General features: G+C 42.9%; 1 protein-coding gene across 1 annotated transcript in view; it reads left to right on the forward strand.

Annotated features, from left to right (window-relative positions):
* Positions 1–22245, forward strand: part of LOC111251359 (uncharacterized) — a 327630-nt gene extending 305385 nt beyond the window's left edge. Inside the window, exons 6-10 of the mRNA XM_086991631.1 lie at positions 572–790; positions 1776–2015; positions 16795–17007; positions 17261–17509; positions 17723–22245. Of these exons, the coding sequence (XP_086847757.1) occupies positions 572–790; positions 1776–2015; positions 16795–17007; positions 17261–17509; positions 17723–17989 (1188 nt within the window). The 3' untranslated portion in view covers positions 17990–22245. The remainder of the gene's footprint in view (positions 1–571; positions 791–1775; positions 2016–16794; positions 17008–17260; positions 17510–17722) is intronic.
* Positions 22246–22272: the final 27 nt, after the last annotated feature.

Raw genomic sequence — 22272 nt, forward strand, 5'->3', positions numbered from 1 at the left:
TCTATATATATGTATCGCGGTGACGGTAATAACTAACTATATAAATTAAATCAGAAAATTTGTGCATTAACGTCATCGTTCCACTAACACGCTCTGTCTCCTACTCCCTTTGTTCGTTCTCTGATTCTACTTAATTTTTCTGGCCTTTTTTATGTCCCTTTTTGTCATTGATGTAATTTTTTCTGCCAAACGTGTCTCTCGATTTTTGTCCTTTGTCCGATTATTTTTCGCTCGCGTGAGACGGTCACCCTCTTGATTTGGACCGCTCGTGCTTTGTTTTTTGTTTGCATTTGTCCTATTTGTATGTGTGCGTGACTGTCGCGTTCTCAATATCGTCATGGTGTGGCGTGGTGACGCGTGACCTGATTCATGGACGTCGTCCCGTGATCGATCCTGTAACTGTTTTGTGATATGTCGTGTGCTGCCTGTTAACGCGGTTGGTGGAATTCGCATGTCATGCGCGTGTTTGGTTCCCCCAATATCCGTGTTGCCATATCGCATTTCCGTCTATTTTTGGCAAAACGACGACGACAACGACAACTACGGCAACTGCGACAACGACAAATAACAGCCTTTAGCGCCGATACAGCTCAAGTTCGCTCGGAAATCTGGGTCGCCTCAGCCAACAACCATCGGTGACTATACCATCTCTGCTCACCATCCGACGTACGGAACGCTTCCCCCCGCCTATATGACACTAAGTGGACGTGGTCATGTCACTCACATAGGTGCCCACTCGCACGCAGTGGGTAGCCACCAGTACCCAGCCGACATCTCGGCACACTCGCTGGTAAGTACTTTCGGCGATGATGGGGTCGGCGAACAAAAAAAAAATAAAGGTACGACGTTGGTGAGGGAAGACAAATAGAACAAATCGCGGGACAAATCAAATGAACGGGAAGTCCCGATTGGACGAGAGCGAGTTTTAGAGCAGGAGGGCGCTGCTCGACAGGTTTTAGCGAAGCTAGCAGCGAGGAACAGCTGAGTATAGGAAAATATAGAGAGAGGGAAGAGATTGTTGTTTATGTTCATGGAGACGACGATAATGTCTGCGATTGAGGTGACATCAAAAAGGTACGCGTGGGTTTGTCTGAAGCGGCTGTCTCTTGGAATTGTGCGTCTGTCTGTGTGCGAGTGTACTTGTGGATGTGCGTGTTGGGAAGCAGGGTCATGACAGGTTCCCGTGGTGTGCCATTGTGGGCAATTTGTGGTCGATTTGGCTAACCCTATCTCATCGCTTTTCATTCGCATGTCGCAGCATTTTGTCATCACGCTTCACATCATAGTCATTTGCATCACCACCATCATCGACGTGATGTACAATAATAACTGCTCAAAAAGCCATTTTCGTCTGTTTCTTCATCTAGTCAATGCTTATATTACAGTGAATTACATACACGCAATACACAGTAGCTGAAACTGTATTTAAATATTACTTCAGCAATACAATGTAAACGTTATTCTAGACCTAATTTCGGCCTTTAACAGGTAAGTCTATTATTGACAAAAATTGGCATTTTCTTCAAATAATAAACCTTATACAAAACATACGTGTCAGACGTATTAATACACGGAAACCCTTTTTCTATATGCTCAGTGCTACAACATATAATATGGGGATATAACAATAATATGGGGAAAGACGACAATTCATACAGCTAGATTTTGGTCAGCTAACTCGCCAACCATGTTGACTTTCACCGAATCTAAAGCCAAACGATACGCGTCCGTGTATAAACGTGGTGAACTGGACGCGACGCCTGCTCACTTCACAGGCAAACAACTACACACTTGATGCCGCTGGTGGAGGCGCGAATAGCGGCGTCAGCATGGTGATGGCGCCGATGGTGTCGGGGAATACTCACCCCTCGGACGAGGTCCACGGAGGAATGATGATTGTCGGACACAGTTCTCTGAGGAGCCCGAACATGCATTCGACGGCGACACTACCTTTGCCCACTCGGATGAGGTCCTCGTTAACCTACAACGACGTCCTCCTTGAAGAACCCCGAAGGGTAAGCAACAACAGTTAAGACAGACAAACTTACATATCATGTGTCCATTATAGACCAATTACTGTCGCCGTTTAGAAAAATATATCTATATATAGGTAAAGTACAAGAAGGGTATCATGTATATTCTAATGTCGGTGATATGATGCGAGTCTATATCAAATGTCTGTAAACTGGAATATTGATCCCGATTTACGCCTTGTCATCTTCACTCGATTCCCTTTATGAGCAATCCGCTTCTCATCCAACTGTGAACTATCGTACTCTTTAGTTGCGCATGCACACACGTGCCCCACGCTTGAATTCTGATGCACAAAATACTACGAGCATGCAGCTTTACCAGGCTCGGCTACCACTAAAATTGCTTCCATCATCGTTCCTCCTCTGTGCGGTCGACAAAGCAACCAACCACCCGAACCAATAAACGGTATCCCATACATCTGCCTCTCATATTTAAAACGTGTGCTCATTGCCGTTAGGTGAACAAAGCTGTAGAAGCGGACATAGCCTACAGAGGTGGTCATCTTAATTTAATTATATACAATATGGTGCTGACCGAAGCAGATCCCCTTGATGGCAGAAGAAGCGTGAAACTCTGGCGTATTTCTAGCTCCACCCACTCTTTCCGACGAGCACGGTAAACGTTATGCGGCGGCCTCGCAGTTCCCGCGTGTCCCAACCCTTCAGGCCCCCGCTGTGGCCTATGCGAGCTAACCACCGTTGCTCACCAGAGAGTTACCGAAGACGCCAAGCACCCCCGATTAAATTACATTGAGAAGCAGGCAAAGATAAAAGTATGTTAGAAAGAATGGAAAAGTGACAGAAAGTTGGGAGAATTGATTTGGGCAACCAGCGATTAACCGGGATAAGTAAAGTTGTTGTTCTAGTTGTAAATTTGGGGATATGTGATATTTACTGCTATTGCCTCGTACCTGTGGCATATGATTCTTACATTTGAAAGGTATATGTTTAAAGGGCCGCTAGATGGTGCTATTTACAGTTCGATCTTGGAACTTGCACTGGTAAACACCAACCACTCAATTCGTTAATCTAACGCACGGCAAGTTCGTCATAACTACGTGTGCAGAAGAGCTTAACAGCAGTCGTAACTACATACGTCCGGAACAGAAGGGTAGGAGGAGATGGAGCACGCAGGAAAATCCGTTACAACATAATCGCAAAATCTAATTAAGGAGATTATCGAAATTCGATGTTATTGATTAACACGAATGCGAATTACAAGGCAGGGAAGAATATAGCGCAGATGGGCTACAGTAGAGTCAAACAATAAACAACACCCACGAATTTACAGTTAGGACGTTGTAGGCAGCAACTGCTGTAACTGTTAGCCTAGTTTTCTGCCACATTTCGAGCCTATTTGGTTTTTATACGTAGATTCAAGTCCTCTTTACGATGCTGGAGTGATAACTTATTTACCTTATATGTTGCATGATATGAGTACATGAAATGGTCTAGGTTCGAAACCGGGCTCAGGCATACAATTTATTTCGTGGAGAAAACAAGGCGGCTGAAACAGTGCTTACGAGGCAATGTTAGACGGAAAATGCGAAGTGGCCTGGCCTTCACGCCACCTTATTCGAAACAATCGAGTGACTCCAGGCAGTGATCTCCAACAACGCCTGGCTTGCAATTGTCTTTCTATAAAGCGGACCTTGATACAATCCTCGCGTGCCCTTCCTCTCTACAGTCGATCTTGTCGCAGTTATTTGCAGATCTTTTACCAAGATTGCTATCAGTGGCTATAGCAAATTTAGAAGCGTTTTCGTCTTTTCTATCGGTGGCTGAATCGCGAAGACCTTTTATCACCCTTCATTCACCATCTGCGTGCCTTCGCTGCTACGTGCATCGGCCAATTTCGTTATCGAAGAGCGTGAAAACAGTTTATTAGGATGAAGGATGAACAAGTGAACAAATCGCTATCCTCGGCATCGATATACAAGATTTGACAGCCGCTGATGCGTTGATCTATTCAGTCAATGAGCAACAGGCACGAGTAGGAAAGGCCAGTTCGATATGTTTGGTAAGCAGCGCTATTCTATTTCCTGCTCCGTCAACAATCTTGATTGCCTTCTCTTTCTCGATTATAGCTTGGGCTACATAAGCTAGGCGAGTGCTTTGTATCTATCTACTATATATCTGTGACCATGTTTCTACTATTTGTTCGAAATGGAGAGTGTATGTTCGTGCACGAGACGAAATGGGGTGCTGGGGGATTAAGTTAGAAGATTATAGCAAGCATTTGGCGAGATGCCTCGAGAGGCAATGCGACTGTATTTTCAACCATTTGTTATATTGTCAAAATGCTCTCATCTCATAGGGTGTTCACTAAGGAGCGATGTCGCTTCGCGTATTGTTACAGCTCTATGTGACTGCTTACAAGGGTATGATCTCACTGTGGAAGGAAAGCGGGCAAAGATTTTCGATTTCTGGAGTAGGCTGAAATGCTAGCTAGTATCCGACTAGCTACTGGCTATTTGGAGGACATTTATACCTCTGTATGTTGACACGGACGTATAAAATATATAATGACAATGTATTCCGGCCGGCTGTGCGTACATAATATCTTTTCGCAGTCAGGAAAAATTGATAATCTGATCCGTCTATTCATGAAGAGTCTGAAGCGGGCTAATAGGATCGGATTCCTGGTTTCGATAGTAGCGGTCCTACCAAATAGTTGCAGGAAATAGATACAAGAATACGTAGTGCGACGTATGAAGCCATATCTACATGGCCCGGTTGTCGACTTCGAGATCGTACCTTTAAACAAAAATTGCACAAACGATTTTCAACGAAGCAGGATGATCCACCGAAAAAGTTCTTCAAGCGGATAAAGAGTGAGAGAGAGACATTCGACGGGTTCATCAAAACCAAGCGGGCTTTCATAGACGAGCAGGAGTTCGAACTGCCCGACCAGGACCGAAAGGAGTGAGGTTGATTCCCTTTGCGAACTTCATTGCGGTGGTTAATTCGACCTGGTATGGTGCCCTGATTTAGACCACCTAGCATTATACGCCAGAAGATTGCGACAAGGGAAGCCCGACAGTACGGGAAACTATCTGCTCAACCTGGCACTACGGATTGTGATACCGACGCAGTGTGTTGTTGGTGTTAGAAACGGGGCCGCCTCTAGGTTAATTGCCCGCGTGCATGACTGCCAAACGTCTGGTCGCGTTAGTGCTGCCCCTCCCCCCTTCCGTTCAATTCAACGGAATCGCTGCCCGTTCAGAGTTTAAGATCGACGTCAAACTGGGATGTGTGGAACTAGTCTCGGCCATTCTGAGCATTGGGATGGATGATACAACTGATGTTTCGGCCGGGTGCCTGAATGACACCGACGCATAGCCCCCCATAGTCGTGGACTGCTAAACAAGCCGTCAGCGTCATGGTCGCTCAGCCAAAATAGAACAGTGATATCTCCGAAGCGCTTTGCAACAGTCGGGTTATTGAGGTCTTCGATCCAGGCGGATGGAGCTATGTATGCATCTTCAGTGGGTACTTTCATGACTCCGTACGACATGGGTACCACTGAACAGAAAGGGGCATGTGAAATCTTAATCACTAACCTCGAATGATGGCCGGTCTACATGAAAAGAGCTAGCCAAGGTAAGCCAAGTTCAGGTGTGCGTATGACTCACTAGATTAGAGGTCTCCGATACGTGTCTCATCCTTCAACAAAGCCATTCGAATTCTACGTCTACAATTGTATGAATTAATCTGCCGTAAGGATCTGCTACGTGTCGAGTTCGGGTATTTATTTTAAAGATCGGGAAGGCTACCCACATTACACCTGGTTAGTCACCGTACCCACAGATGATTGCGTTTCCCTCTGCAGCAGATGTTGGACAATGACATGATCGAGGCTTCGTCCAGTGGGCTTCTCGCGTCATCTTGGTGAGAAAGAAAGACAGTTCATTTCGATTTTGCGTGGATCCCCAAAAGGTGAATGCGGTCACAAAAAGAGACGTCTTTTCATTGTTATTGACCAACGGTATGTCCGATGTGCTAGAAGGAATCCAGATGTTTCCGCTTTGAGCCTGATGAGTAGCGGCCATTGACAGATAGATCTTCATTGCCTAGTGACAAAAAGGAAACCGCTTCTTTTACTTCAATCAGTCTACATCAATTTAAACCGATGCTTTTCGGATTGGCCAATGCGTCGCCAACGTTTTTCTGAATGATAGACGGGGTACCAAGCACGTTGCGGTACCATATGTACTGGTCTATCCCAGTGATATCACTGTATTCTCTTAGAGATTGGAAGGGTATCTACAGCACCTCCGAGAAATACTTCCTCTCCGAAGGGCTGCCGATCTAAACCTTAGGGTGTCCAAAAGTTAGTTCGTTAAGCAAGAGGTCGTGTACCTCAGTCAGAGAGTTTCCCCACAGACAATCTTTCCTGACCCAAAGAAGTTTACGGCGATAGACGCCCCAGTTCTGTCAACTATTTTTCGTCAATTATGAAGCTTCCTAGAGCTGGTGTCTTATTACCGCTAGTTTGCACAGGACTTAAACAAACCGTCATACGATTTGTCAAAAACGAACGTCTTTTCCACATGAATTTTCAAAAACCATTTCTAGCATTGAAGGACGAATGGATCTTTTTTGAAACACCTTGGGGAATGTTTACCGAGCGAAATACAAATTAACGCGGGTGAAGCCGGTTTGGAGGCTCGTCCAGTTCGGTGGCGATGCGAAGCGCGTGGTAGCCTATGCTCTTGGCGAAACGAAGTAACAATCGTCGGAGATAGCGTTTGGCTGCTCTCTGGGCAATAGCCTTACCCATACGAGTGTGAACGGAGGTTCGCGATAGCCACTGACGCTAGTGTGACTTGCAAGTACTTTCGCTCCAAACTGGCTATAGCCGATTATTTTATAGATATGAACTATCTTAGATAATAACGCTGTTACCCCATAGAGTATCTTTAAAAAATATTTAATTAAGTTATTTCAATTGAAGTTTTATTTCACATCTAAATATTATTGGTCTCATTATATCAGTTTAATAATAATAATAATCTAATTAATAATAAAGTCACTCAAATTAATATTTTAAAATTAAACAAATTACTAATTTTTTTCTCTTCAATTGATCATATAAAATTTATTATTCGGGGACAAACAAGTGACGTTTTTTTAGAAGAATCAAGAACTATTATTATACCTATTAAACATGGTTTATAGTCAAGAATATTAATCTGTTTATTGAATTTTCATTATTTTTTATCTTTAATTTCAAATATTCTAAAAGGAATAATAGAAATGTATCCAGTTTTAGGATTTTTTTATATTTATTAACTGCTTATTAAATTATTTTCTAATATTTATATTGTATATTATTTTATATAATATTATATATTTTATTACTTATTATTAAAATGAATTTATATTTATTAATTAAATATATAATCGAGATCATATTCAAACTCCTGTTGAACTTCGACGTGTGGCTCTGGAGCTACACGACAAACAGTAAGGCGGATGCGCTGTCGCGGCTACCCGCGTGACATTTTCTACACCCGGAAAGAAAAGACATGTGACGATCTGGCTCTGAAGCTCTTGCAGCGCATCAGCTAGGTAGGCTACGTTGGGCCTCGGTGGCGACCAAATTCCAGAGAAATGGATAAGTAGTTTTGCCACCGAAGGATGAAAGGGCTGGCTATTTCTAGGCCGCGGGGGTCCCAGGCCAGTCCTGGCACAATTAACCGAGCTTACCGTATTTGCGCTTTGCCACTAAAGCCACCCGGATTGAACAAAGACTGCCCACCGCTCTACGTCTTGTTACTTATTGGAGAGGAGCGTTTGAACGAGTATCCAGGTGCACGTTCGCAGTAGTAGAATTTTTTGTGTACCTAGTTCTATTCGTGTAGACTATTGCACCTATGTTTTTCACCTTTTTCTGGATTGCCGCTCGACGGGTCGGGCCGTAGTAGAGGCTTTCTTCGCCCTTCAGGATTGGTTCAATGCTGTGGATGCCGGCGTCACGGGTAACGCCAGCTACTTCCGGGGCCGGTGCATACGACGGTATCTGGCATGTCCCAACATTCACTATATGAGGACAGCCGTAGATTACCCGCAAGCGATCCCGCCCGTAGAGTCCGCACCCCAATGTCCTCTGCGGCAGCAGCCCGACACCTCACTAAAACTGCTGTTCAAATCCTAGCCAAGGTACAGTATCGAGAAGCCAGTCGCATGACACATATCGCCTATAGCAACGACATTTCACTTTCAACTTTCGGGATATCTCGAAAGATTGGGTGCGAGATGTAAGGGTCTCGCCCGGTAAGGTAAACAAATAAAGCAGCCATCTAAATTATAGAACAACATGAATTATATTTACGGTCCGGCAGCTATGGATATGTACTATACGCCGGCTGGTCAATCGCAACTGTGGAACCTCGTCAATGCCACAGTTCCAAAAGTACGACATTTAAATCGCTATGTTTTGTTTCTACGAGCGTATCTAAATAAAAACTTTAACGAATTATTTTGTGCATGTGCTAGAAGTGTTATTCCTGACAGTGATCATTATCCAATGTGACCACCGTTCACTGCGATTACAGCTTCAATTTGGGGCCTAAACAGTTCACTAGTCATTTTCTAAATTATTCTTTTTCATTAATTCTCTGCGTTAAGCAAGATTGGTAGGTATAACTCGCTAAAATCGCTCAAGCATGATACACAAAAAATTCCTGCGAAATGTAATTTTGGGGCTTATGACAGGGCAACATTTCTAAAATGCAAAGGCCCAGAACAGCTGAAAAGCTCACAAAAAACTTTTGAACCGTTGGAACTTACCTAACTTATCTAACCAACTAACAGTTTATATTCTTTTTTCTAAAACGGCCGTTAATTTTCATATGAAAGGTCAAAGTGTAACAAAAATGGTTCTTTACGCCATCTGACGGCTTCTTAAACACTTTAAATTTAAATACTATTGAAAATCTTACTGTTTGCCTTCTGGAAACCTTCTAGAATTCTCCAAAAGCTACACGAAAGCTAGCAACAGTATAAACCGTTGATCTCGGGCGAAAAAAGAGTTTTCAGTTACGACGCTTCATTCAGCGCGAAAAACTTATGTAATGGGTAATCTTCGCTAAGTTTCTAAAAACAACGCACTGTTTTCAGTCATGACAAGTTCGTAATTTCGTTGTAGAAGAAAGGAGGTTGTTGTTTGGTACTAAGGGAACGTGTGCCTGCTAGGATAAAGAGCCTGGCCATATATATATAAGAGGACCCTTGTTTGGCTGACCCGCGATGAGGATACATCACGAGGCTGGGCTAACATGCAAAAAGGTTTTATTGGAATATGGCAGGACTAACAGGAAGGCCTAGCAAAAACTATGATTGGTCGGAACAATAACAACGGCGAAATAGTGGCTGAAGTTGAAGTATAGGTAGAAAATTGGGCCCTCTTTTCTTACGTCGATAAGCTAGCCTTTGGTCTACGAGATCGCGCCCCGTCGAATAGAGTACATTGTCGAGCAGTACACAAATGCAACAACAACGACGTACACGCAGGCAGACACACGCACACACACACACACACACGCAAAACAAGAGAAACGGTACTATCAAGCGTGGTGGCGCTGGTCGCAGTGACACTTCTGCCGGTAGTAAGTGCGACAAGCCGCTTACAAAAGAGCAAGCACACCTTCGCCAGTTACCCCATTCCGACGACTGCTGGTTATTGTGTTGTTCTTGGCGTAATAGAAGTCGTCCATTCAGAACTTCCCCGTCTTCTATCTGTTCGACATCGCAGCGATCACCGATCGCGAGAGAAGAGGACATTCAGACATTGTGTTGCTGCTGCTCCTGCTGTCCAACGCGAGTGGCACAGCGTGCATTGTAATGTTCTACCAATGTCAGCGCCTCTTTTTTATGTCGACTTTTCTCTCTTCCTCGTCGTTTATCTCGCTCTGCTCAGACTGTTCGAGCTCGCCGGCCGTCGCCACAGAAGCGGAAACTAACGACCCCATCAGTCAATATAGTACCCTCAAAGTACAATTCAATGCTAACGGTTCGTTTCTGCGATCCGTAAGATGCTGGCTCTAGCCAGTAGAAAGCAGGTGGTAGAGCGGGTATAGCCTTAGATTAAACGTTTTGTTAGCAAGCTGTTCACAGCAAGTCGCTCTGCCCTGAGAAGAAGGGCGAGAAGCTCCATCGTCGAGGGCTAGCGGTAACAGCAGTAGTCGACGAGGTAAGACGCTAAAGGGCGCTTAGTGTATACGAATAGGCAGAGTATACGGAGATTGTGCTGATCGACGACTTTGGTGTAGTGCGATTGCTGCTGCAAATAAAATGAATAAAGGTATAACAACTGCAGACTTTGCCAGTTTCTGCTATTGTTATGACCAGGTTACACGGGATAATGTGCATAGAGGCAAAGCGGAAGTGAAAAATAGGAAGTGCTCTGACGGGCTGTAGAACTTTTGAACGAACGGCTAGGCGTAAACGTTGTATTGCGAACTGTATAGCCAGACGAAGTCCTGCTGCTCATCTGAATGGGCGTGCAAGAGCCGCTGTTTAGTCGTATATACGTATGCATGCATTTATATTGCCGTCTTCATGTATATCTTATGTTTGTGGTCATGTGACGGAATCTTTACGTGTATAGCTAAATATTCAAATGTTTGTATTATGTCTGCCGGTGGTAAGTCAGACAGCTTGGCTTGGGGCGACCGTCCAAAGCTCTGAACAAACTAAACGGTTGGACGTGACAGGGTGGCTGGTCTAGGTAGGGAGCGGGGATGCATTCGTCTTTGGTACTGCTGTAAGACAAATAACAGACATCGAAGCGTGGCAAAGCTGCCGCGTCCTAGCAGCAGACATTTTGGGGTTAACGTAGAAAAACAGGAGGCAGCTGTTGTCCGCAAAGCGAGACCCCGCGACTGGCAAGGGCCTTTAGGACTTGCCGCCTTGCCCACAGGTAATGAGATTCTATAACAAGTAAGTTTTACAATACCCAGGCGAGAATACAGAAGGATACACATATACATATATATAATCGCCCCGCCATCGGCCGCTGCAATTACACTGGCCACGACTGATCAGTCTATGTCTGTGAGTGAGGCAGACGTTATAGTAAACGAAAGCCTGGCAGACAGGCAAAAAAGTAGTGTATAAGTAATAGTGAGCACAGGTAAGAACATGAAGCAATTTGGTCGGAACTCTGATTTTCCTTTAGGCTTAAGGCGACTCCTCATGCCATTTGTACTTTACCACTTCCCTCGCCTCAAATGTATGGTCGCTGTTGAAATCATTGGCGATTTGAATAAGGGTTGAAATCCGGGATAAACTCGACGAAAGCTGCTCTCTTTAGTTGATGAAAATTTTGCTGGTCGCTCATCTGCTATTACGTAGTGAATGGAGATGGACTTCTCGGTTATTTCTGTAACGGGTCGAAAACAACCCAGTTGAGCCAAACACGAGTCGGCCTAGTGATTCAGGCACAGGGGAAGCACGGATCACAATATATTCAAGAAGAGACGCAACACCTACGGCGTTGACTATGGCAAAGGGTAAAGCGCGTTTCGAAATGCTGCCAGAATGTAGTATGTGAAAGATAGACAGGACAACCTCCCCGTGTTAGCGTCCTTGGCGTCTCTGCCACTTCCGTCCGCCGGTAGTGGAGCAAACCGTGGCGCTGCTTCACAGCTGCTACATTGGCTAGTCTAAGCGTTAGCCCATTGACGCGCAGCCGTCATTCAGCGATTGTAGGGGTAACACCAAGTGTCCCACTTTATCTCCAACTCAGTCTTCCAGTACACTACAGATGTAGGCTAAGTACGGTATCCTAGAGCAGAGCTGGTAACTAAAGTAAGTTAAAGCCACACTGACCTTACACTGTCGATACTGCGAGAAGGAGAATTGCTTCTTTTTTCCGTCATCGGTAACATGGTGCTACGCGTACCTTTTTTTAAGCCTATACCACTTGTGGCTGGGGACGTGTGTAAAATCTACGTATGTAGCTTGAGTCTGTCCCGATAGCTTGCTTGACTGACCGTATTCTGGAAGATTGCAGGACACACCATACGAGTTGTTCAAGCTACTGCTTTGTCTAGGTGATTGAAAAAGTAGGAGCGCTATTTTAGGTGGCATAAAACCGAATCTATACAATATCATAGTTAATGGGGTAGTTAGCAGTGTTCAATACCATCGTTCTTATTATCTAAGCTTGTTAAGGTTGCCGTCATCGTTATTGATTATTAAAAAGCGTCTGTAGGCATCGAGTCCTGAAATACTGATGTGAAGTTATCGCAGGGACGATGTAAAAAGCTTTGAATAATATTAGTAGCTGGATTAACATTCATGTTCAATTTAAACTGAACTCACATATTAGCTCACGTATGACGTAACCGCGATAGTTCAACGATGATGAAAATCCTAACATGACTCTAGGAATAAAGCCAAAATCGGCCAGCTCAGCCATCACTATTTGCTTTGGGAAAAACTTAGACTACAAATTATTTTAAGCGTCTCAGATTTCTCCAATGCCCTCAGCTCTTTCCAACTTTTTTTCGTCTACTGCGTTTTTATATACTGTTTGATAAATGACACGAGGATCGGTTCCTTAAACGCAAATTGTAAACGCTTCACGCACTCGGCAGCTGTAGGTGTGCGCGAAGAAATCAAGGTCTGAGTTATACACGAACGTTCTTCCTTCTTTATACAACAATTAGTCAGCTTAATCGACTCTTCGATCGGGTAGGAAACAGGAGATAATGCTAAGGAAAGGGGCGGAGAGGATGCGAAAGGAAGAGACAAATCGAAACGTAACGAGAAAAAGTGATACTTATGTAGTCGACAATATCAAACGTGTAAAAATAGAAACAGTAAAACGCTGCGACTAGCAGCCGTAGGCAGGGCCGTGAACGCGGGTAACTGAGGATACAACAAGACTCAACAACAGTGTGTCCCATTGCACCCCTCTCGGTAGTAGGCGCAGTTATGGAGAATGGGGCGGCCATTCTACGTTCTTACGTCACCTGTAGTTCTGCGCAGAGAATGATGGAGGTCACGGTTGAAGAATTTCGAACTGTCAACAGTTCAACAATATATATCAAGCGAGGAAGCTAGTTAAGTGAAATCTGGCCGAATTTACGTGGAACGAGGACTCCTTGATGCCATTCGCTCCCGTTGTTCTAACAGCAGCAGTAGGGACGTGCTCAAAGCACAAGCTTTCGTCAGTTATACCCTGCTTTATACTAGAAGTCGGCCAGTGAACCCTAGTGAAACTTCCTTTGTCGAAAACCAGTCAAGCGCCCAGCGTGCGAAGAAAACGAGATAAGGAAAGAAGGCGAAGGGGAGCAAAAGCAGAAAGAGCCAAAAGTCGATTCACTGCAGTCAGCTGCGGGTGATCTGGAAAAGCGAGATGGTCCCCAATATCCTAAGCTGATTTCGGATATTGTAATATCTTCGTGTTCGAACTACACTAAGCTTCAGGATATACAGCGACAGCAGCACAATGTAGAAAGCATGACATGTAGAAAGGAGAGTGCAGGTTTTTAAACGATTATGCTTGCGGCATACAGCAAAAGTCGCGCATCAGGCATAAGATAATGTGCTATTCAACATATTTATCAACATGTATTAGTTTCATAAATGTCCCCATTACGAAGCTAATTATTGGACTCCTTTTTCTACATGTACGTACTGAAAAGCAAAAAAAAGTGCATGTATAAAGAGGAGGAATAGGCAAACCTTAATTACTTCGGCAAGACCGTCGGTGAAATTGGTCCTGTGGCCGAGGCTGACATGGCGCAATCGAGAAAGGCCTTTAGGCTAAAACAAAATTTGTGACAACAACGAAGTCTCACGGATTACGGAACATGATTGAAGATAAGGTGATCGAAATACTCGTTAGTGCAAACTATACATGTTATAGAAACCTCTTAATATTCGCTGTGTTTCTGTTTAAAGAAAAAAGGGCCACGGGCCCTTTAAAGCAGTGTCACCTTCAAAAGAACCTTTATAGCACTTTTTACCCCAACCTTTTCACTTCAGCCGTAACTCTCAACAGCTGATCCAGCCGCTGGTTTCGCCGCTATTCTGCTAGATTATAATCCTGGTTGGTGCTTCAGCTCTGTGTAGGTCCCGGTAAGATTGGATACAAGAGATCGAGAGAGATACGCGGAAAAAGCTAGGTGATAAAAAAACATTAGGTATCAAAGTGGTTCGGGGTTTCTTGCTCTCTAGTTATTCCTGGCGGGCGACGGTTGTAAGAAGAGGAAGTCTTCGGGGGGTAAACATTATCGGGAGGTTTGAGTAGAACCTGGATGCATTTGGCTGCTATTAGATTTTTATTGGAGTTCCTATACGCAAGAATTTGCTCCGGCCTGCGTTTTCAGGTGGCCAAACTGGCAGAGTCCTTGGCCACGTAGCCAAGCCCACCTCACCAAAGCTACTACTGTCGCCGGTAATCCAGCTGTTATAACACGGCATGCTCTTTTTTTTTGATATTGTTTGACATTTGGGTGCGTGATCATTGTACTTATTATTACAGCGTGAGGACAATGATGGGTGATGCTCCGTTCTTCTATGCGTATGCTATTTTATATTTTACTGGTCTAAGGAGACATAATCCTTGTTACCTTATTTATACGTGTTTACTATTTTTACGCTACATATAGTGTAAAATGTACAGAATATATTTGCTAAAGGGGATTGACGATGAAAGTGAATTACAATTTGCTGAACGCGCTTCGTACGTTTCTGTTTGGAGGGCAGAAAGCAATGCAAACTATATGGCGTACATACACCCAGAGACGCGCATAACACAGAGTTTAACACCATCAGATTTCTCATCTATTTTCAACTCGTGCCGCTACTTGTAGCAGTGGTACATTTGACACAGCCAGCTGTCTATCACCAGCATTTCTAAAAAGTCCGGATGCATTCTTCTGTCTACCTACAGAAGCCTTTTCCGGTTTTCTCCATTTTTCGACAGACTTGACTGCTCTGCGGGTCCAACACAACCTTTTTGGATGAACCCTGTTGGTCGCTGTCCCTGGGAGAGTGAAGGAGGGTATGGAGCATGGGATGTTAGGACGGCTTTTTTAGCGAAGTGCATTGCGGAGCAGGCAAAGAAGACGTCAAATAGACGCACCTAGAGCTCTGAGATCCCGAACGAAAGGTTAGAGCCGAAAGAAGAATTTCAATATGTTGTTCACACGTAAGATATTGAAGACCGGAAAAAAGTAAGAAAGAGCTTGAAGACTGTAGTTCGGCAGAGCTGAAGGTGAGCCCGGGATAAGATGTCATCGTGTGCGGCAACTGTACGTGAGAAGGGGTCAGCTTGGAAGCAGCAGCAGCATTGAGCCTAGTTCAAAAGTAGCGGGGCCCAGTTCGAATAGTTACCGCCGTCACTGGCAGAACTTTATTCAGCGGCCAAACGAGTTGAACTATTGGAAAGCTTTTCCTGCACATTGCGTGGGTGCCGTCGTATGAATGACTGGGTCGGTACTAGGACGTAGCGTTTATGGTTGAAGGGTTTAATTTCATCCGTGTCCCATAAGCTGCATTTCAACGAGTGAAAGAAACAGACGAGCCCGCAGCTACAACCAACAACAACTCTGGCAAAAAATTTACATGTGTGTTACCAAACATGATGTGTTGTAATTTTGTTTGTAATACGTATTACTATATATACAGATAATGTAGCTGTTTGCTTGCGAATGCTCTATATGCTCGTTTCGATAATAGGAGAGTTTATAAAAATTTCCACTCGGTGTAGTTGCATTCTGGGTAATAATTATTAAACACATTTGATATGAAATTCGCCTAAAGACCGCTACGATCTGCGAGCATATCCCTACCTTGTAGGCGTAACGTCACGTCTTCATCCAGCGCACGCTTTAGTTCTCGTTCATTCAACATAACCTTTAGCAAAAAGGTAAGTGGATGGCTATCAGTACGAATTAGCCGATAAAACGACAAGTGAACTTGTTTCAGGCTGTACCGGGCGTCATGCATACTCCTAAATAAAATATCTAAAATGCTATTTTGGATGATGCAACGTGTGTTCGAAAGAACAGATTGCACTTGTCGGCCGATCGTCTTTTGTTTTCGATTTCAAATCGGTATCGGCCCGGATTAACGAAAACGCGTGTATTGAAGTCCAACGTAACATCGCACCCTGACTCGCACTCCACAAACCTCCAGGCTGATTATGTTTCGGCTGTGATTAGAGTTCAACTAGCCGTGACTTTCGGTTAGGGTTCTCATTATAGGTCCCTGCAATTATTTACAGTGACATAACAGGGAAGATTGCAAACGGCAGCCGCGCTCATGATACTCGCACAGCAGCGTCACATTCGAAACGTACTGTATCACGTTCCCTCGACATAAAGAAAGGATTTCCTTCAACAGCAAATGACCAGTCTACAATAGTTGAAACTGCAAACGGTTATCGTTGGCTAGGCAGTAGCATGACTTTTAGACACTACCGACCGACGCATTCCTATGTCATAATAGCGGAAATGGACATATGGTCTGCTTCATAATACCACAAATTCGGAAGTAGCTCGTTCGAGCCGAAACAGAGTTTAAAAAAATGTTGCTAGCTTCGTTGCCTATCAACTTTGTCTATAATTCGTGAACTAATTGGCAACAAAAGACATGCCATTTATGTATAGTTGGCATTTACTGAACTCTCTGCCGCTTATCACTGACTAAGCATTATTGTTTACGTTTTACAGCATTAACTAGCCTTCAGTTGTCAAAAATGTTAACTAGTCTAATCCCTGGTTTTCCTGAACCGCAGGTGGGTATTCACATTCTTCGGCAGAGGGAAGCGTCATCTAGTGACGGACTTGAGTCCAACGGCAGCGAAGATCCAGGACTTCGCGTGCCTCACGGACAGATGGGCGCTGGCCATGCTATGGGTGGCCACTCGCAGACGCCCACGCCACCCAGTGATCCCGAGCAGATGCAACAACAAGGTCGAGTACAGCAACAGGCAAGCCATTCGCAACAGGTGTGTATTAATCTGCAGCAGCATCGCTACGGCCCTTACCTTAACTAGGTCCATATATTATATATGATGGGAGGTGGAAAATTTTCAACGTTTAATTCGTCTTGGACTTTAACACCGTTTCTTATTAAAAGTGCTATTATCGTGTTTCCCTTGCGGAGTGAAAAAAAAAGGCTATTTCACAGCGCTGTTTATGTTACATTACGTCATACCGTTTCATCTCATAACAATTCAAAAGCTATCTTCATCAATACAGGGTGGAGGTTTGGCTTCAGTGCGCGAATTGCAAACCCACAATTCGACATCAAGCGATGAACGTAGCAGCCCGAGAAGTGACTATTTTTCGAAGGAGAGCTCGATTGCCTCCACCGAGCATCGGCAAACGTTGACTATGTCCACCGCGAGCCACCAGATCACGCACGGAATGCAGAGCATGAACACGGTCGGCTTGCCCCAAGCAAACGCCCGAAAGAAACCTTCTGAAATAGCTGCAAAACCGTTTATGGTGAGTTCATAATGAACTGTTTCTAATGTAGCTTTATTATCTACGTAGCTAGATAGCTACAATGAGTGTTCTTAAGTTACGTGCTTTGTATCTTGTATAGAAGACTATATGTATTTATTGTCAAAATTCTGGGTTAGTTGCAATTTATATATGTATGTATTTAGCTAATGTATCTTCATATTTACACGGATGTTTAACGTTTCACATTTACAGATCCCAAACGTCGCTAATTTACGACCGGTTATCCCGCAAGTCGTGCAACCGTCGTACTACAGTCGGATGGCGCATGACATGCAGGGATTCCATCCAGTAGAGTCAGGACAGCCAAGCGGTGGCCAGGATACCTCATATGCATCGATCGATCACGGGGTTGGTGTTCTTGCAGCACCAACAGGAGCTATGGTACATCAAGTCAATGTGGTCGCCCTCAGCGATGAAGACGCCTCAAGGAATAACGACCTTCTCGAGACGCAGATCTGACCGCGCGGCGCTAACTACCAAAATTCGTACAATGGATGATTGAACTGAATCGACTATTTAAGCTGGATTTAAGCAAGCAGAAGGCGAGACTAGAAGGAAAGAATATGAATATGAATACAGGGCCACGAATTATACACAATGCATAAGTACCGATGTTGACTGACAACGAACGGTTGGACGCACAATTCGACCCATATGCGACCCAAACAAACTGATCGAACATATGATCGAAGAGCGACCGTATTGCCTTAAAGAAGTGCACCTCAAGTTTTTCCTGGTCGAAACCCAGACAGGACTTGAGAAGGGCACTTATCTATCGACCGTATCGATAATGAACCGATAAATAGTACTGATCTCGGATGGAAAAGCTCAGCGATAAGAACGTAAACCGGTATTTAATACCTGCCGAATGGGTCGAACAGAGTATAAGAGGAAGAGGGTACACTGACAAAGGTAATGGCCGCGTTGACCAGATGACAGCCAGGTTACCGACTGACCAATGACCGCGAACACTTACGGACAGTAAGAGTAATATTATCTTTATTATGATGAATAAACAAAAACATATATATGAAATATAGGAAGTTATACAAGGTACCGTTTTACTCGATATAAACGAATATACCATACGAGATTTTCTATAATAACTCGTTTCCCCGTTATGCCAAGAATTAGCTGTTACAAAGAGGATGTACCAGTTAACTGAGGGGAATACCTTCAGGCAGTTTGACTCAAAAAAAGGTCAAGAGAGTTTAATTATTGGACATCACAAGGAATGTTTTACAGAGAGTACCTTATATACGTGTATGTAATTTTACGTGAGTATAATATTACTGAAACTGATTTTATTGGCGCTGGTATGCAAATTTTACGATGATGCGAGAACGGGAAAGAGCTAAATGATAATATCTCTGTTTTCTATAATAAAATCACATAGATCAGACGTAGCCATTGACAGTCATTGTGTCCCGGCGGTTTGATGGAACCGAACCGTGCGTAACAATCAGTCAGCAACATAAATCACTACATTTGTGAGGTCACACGGGTGTCGACCAAATGCAGGCGCGTTTATATCGTAGCTCTAATTGCGAGCTAAGAACAGATCGCCGTATTGTGGTAGACGGTGCGCCGCCAGTCCGTATCCCGCCGTCTGTTGAGGTCGCATTCTCTAAGGTCACACACACACGCATACGTCAGGAGAGGCACATCATACCATAATTACATTCAAGGTCACACAACAAACGGTTGTCTTTCAAGAATGTATATATTGACCTATAAACAGAGAAAGTAAGACTAAACGAAAACGATACATCTATATATATATATATATATATATATACATGTATAGCTAAATACAATGTGAACAACATAAACTGCCCAGTACTGCCGCTCAACACTCAGATTGCCCATCAGCGTGGAGACAGGCAATGGGCAAGGTGCAGAAGAAACTCATCTGTAGTCGTAGAGAATTTGGCCAGCTGCTGTATATGAACGGAAGTAACTAAAATGGCTATTCAGTAGTGAATAAGGTGCACACACTTAGTGAACTCAACTCCTTTGATCTACCGATCATTGGTGTACTACGACCGACATAAAAGCAAGCAAGAAGGAACGTTACCACTAAAATTGTAGCTTTTCGGTCGAGAAAAGTCGGAGTAAACACATGATATGATAACTGATGGGATTTGATTGGTAGGCTAAATGGCTTAAGCAGTTGAGTGGTTTAAACCAATGGGCTGGATAGATTTGTATATTATGTGAGGGTGGAATTGCAAGGGAGATACACGGCGGGGTATAGAGGTCAGTTCGTTGCCCGAAAGGTGCAGGAAAAAATAGAAGCGTTAACATAAAGGAAAATGAAACTGTTACGTATCATGGGTAAGCTAATACCAAAAAAAAACAGCTAACATACAACGATCGACTACAAACCGAGGTATATATCTCTATCGATAATAATGCGTACACTCTAATAGAAATAATACGTGCCTCAGCCGAACATTAAACTCGATTGGAGCTTCCGTTGGGGCGTAGACACAATCCAAACCAGTTAGGAATTGTGACTGCTAATTTTTTTCGATTTGCGAATGAATACTACCATGACGATACAAACAAGGGCAAGATAGAATTATAGTTCTTATAACGAAAATTCGTACTGAACATATATATATATGTGTTACAATCGACAGATGTTTTAAGGCGACTGATTTCGTTGATTGTCTCGGCTAGCTGCGGAAAAATACGATACATTAACATAATAGCCGTAGTAGTGCTAACATCATTAACAGAGATTATAACTCTACCGCTTGGAACTGAAACATACGCAGTGTGCGATTAGAACAATGCTAGATTAATGAAGCAAAACGATAACAAAGACAGGGGCAAAATGCAAAAAAAAATATGTGTACTCGCGCTCCGCGCGTGAATCGTAACTTGCGAACAAGTTTCCGCATCCGCTGAATGCTGGTATATTGAAATAGAAGCATTTTGTGAAACAGAATGGGAGAATGAAAAATAAAAGAATACAAGGAACAGTACAGTAAATGATAGGTAGAGGACGGGAGATTAATGCGTGTTTGTATACTGTAATATAAATACTAAAAAACTAGCATGATGCCAACACCGCCAATCGCTGTGTCGTTAGATGGACCCGGTTCAGTGAGCTGTAGGCCAATAGTATATTTCTATGTTAAGATTTTTTGTTATGATGAACAACTTACTTACTCGCCGCCCAACGGTGATTTTCAGTTGTTGAACTACATATATGAATTATGTGCCTCTTTCAAATCGAAAATGTGCTCAGTAGCGGAAAATATCTATGACAAAGCTTCGGTGAAGACTTTGAATAAACCTGCACGGTAACTGAGATAACGGTAGCAATAAGCAGGGATCATGCTGTTGCATATAGATGAAAAGGTCTAATGTAATAGGCCATTGCTGGCAATCGTAATTTTCAAGCCTTGCCTAAAGGCTGAACTATCGTCTTAACACCGGAACGTAACACGAGCGATATCTTGTGACTACTTTTAATTCTTTGCAACTATTTCGGATACATCCGCGAAGGTACTTAACGGCTTAAGAAATGTAATTATCAGTGGCAAAAGAAAAAAGTGGTTTCAGTAAATTGTGCATCGTTCATGAGACCGTTATAGGAACGAAGACAATAACTATAGGATCCTAATAACGAATATTAAAAGATGTGATCAAACGATACTTATGAACAAAATACAAAAGAAGTTGCAGGACAGCAAACAGTGTAGTTAACAATGGCTATTGTAATGAGATCATATATATATATATATCATGCAAGAACGCGCTACCGTGAAGTTTAATATATCAACATACAATTAATATAAATGAATACGGAAAACAAAAGCATCTATATTTAGTTGATGATAATGAGAGGGGAAGGATGGAAGCGAAAAAGTATGCACAAATATATATGACAAAAACAGTGTCACAGTTTGTATGTGTGTGTGTAGGTGAATGAGTCAGATAACAAAGCGATACACATGAACAGAACTTTATGAGTCGGATGCATGTATATATAACGATGATAATTATTAATATTAGGCAATTTTTGATGTGAGCAAACGAGGAAATGACGATGCGAAACGAATTAAAAATGGAGCATAACCGCGTAATAATAAATAAAAAATATGAAAATCAAGTGACTAAAAAAAAGCTGAAGGTATATATCAGAACGTCAAATTAAATTTGGCCCTTAGAGATAAAATATACCAGCTTTCTTTATATATCCTTTTGACGAATTTTGTCTTTATCCATACCTTAGCAGCGAATTAAATCTTCGAAATAAAATACAGATTACATTTTTATGCAACACAGAAAGGAAGCTAAGCAAGATGATCGAAAGTCTCTTATGCTCTGAAGCAGCAAGTACACATCATATACAACCAGAAAAGCGCTGGCAAATAAACGCAACCAAACAGAAAAATATACAGTCAGAAATTAACAGTAATAATATATGCATATATGTTTAAGTACTAGTGGAGTATATATATATTTATTTTATGTAAAGAAAGCACAAACAAAGAAGAAAGAAGGACATGTTGAACTCATGCGCGCGTACATAGAAAATACTAAAGTGTATCGATAATTAGCTGATAAATAAAAATGACAAAAAATGGTGAAAGAAAGCAAAAAATACGAAAGATTTTAACAAGATGATATATAAGTGTACACAGTCTCACATGAAATGATGATGGATAAACAATAGAATATTACAAGTTATGACGAAACTGTTGACTGTATTCATTAAACCTACC

The sequence above is a fragment of the Varroa destructor genome, unplaced genomic scaffold (assembly GCF_002443255.2).
Source record: "Varroa destructor unplaced genomic scaffold, Vdes_3.0 BEIS01000005.1, whole genome shotgun sequence".
Classification (NCBI taxonomy): domain Eukaryota; kingdom Metazoa; phylum Arthropoda; class Arachnida; order Mesostigmata; family Varroidae; genus Varroa; species Varroa destructor.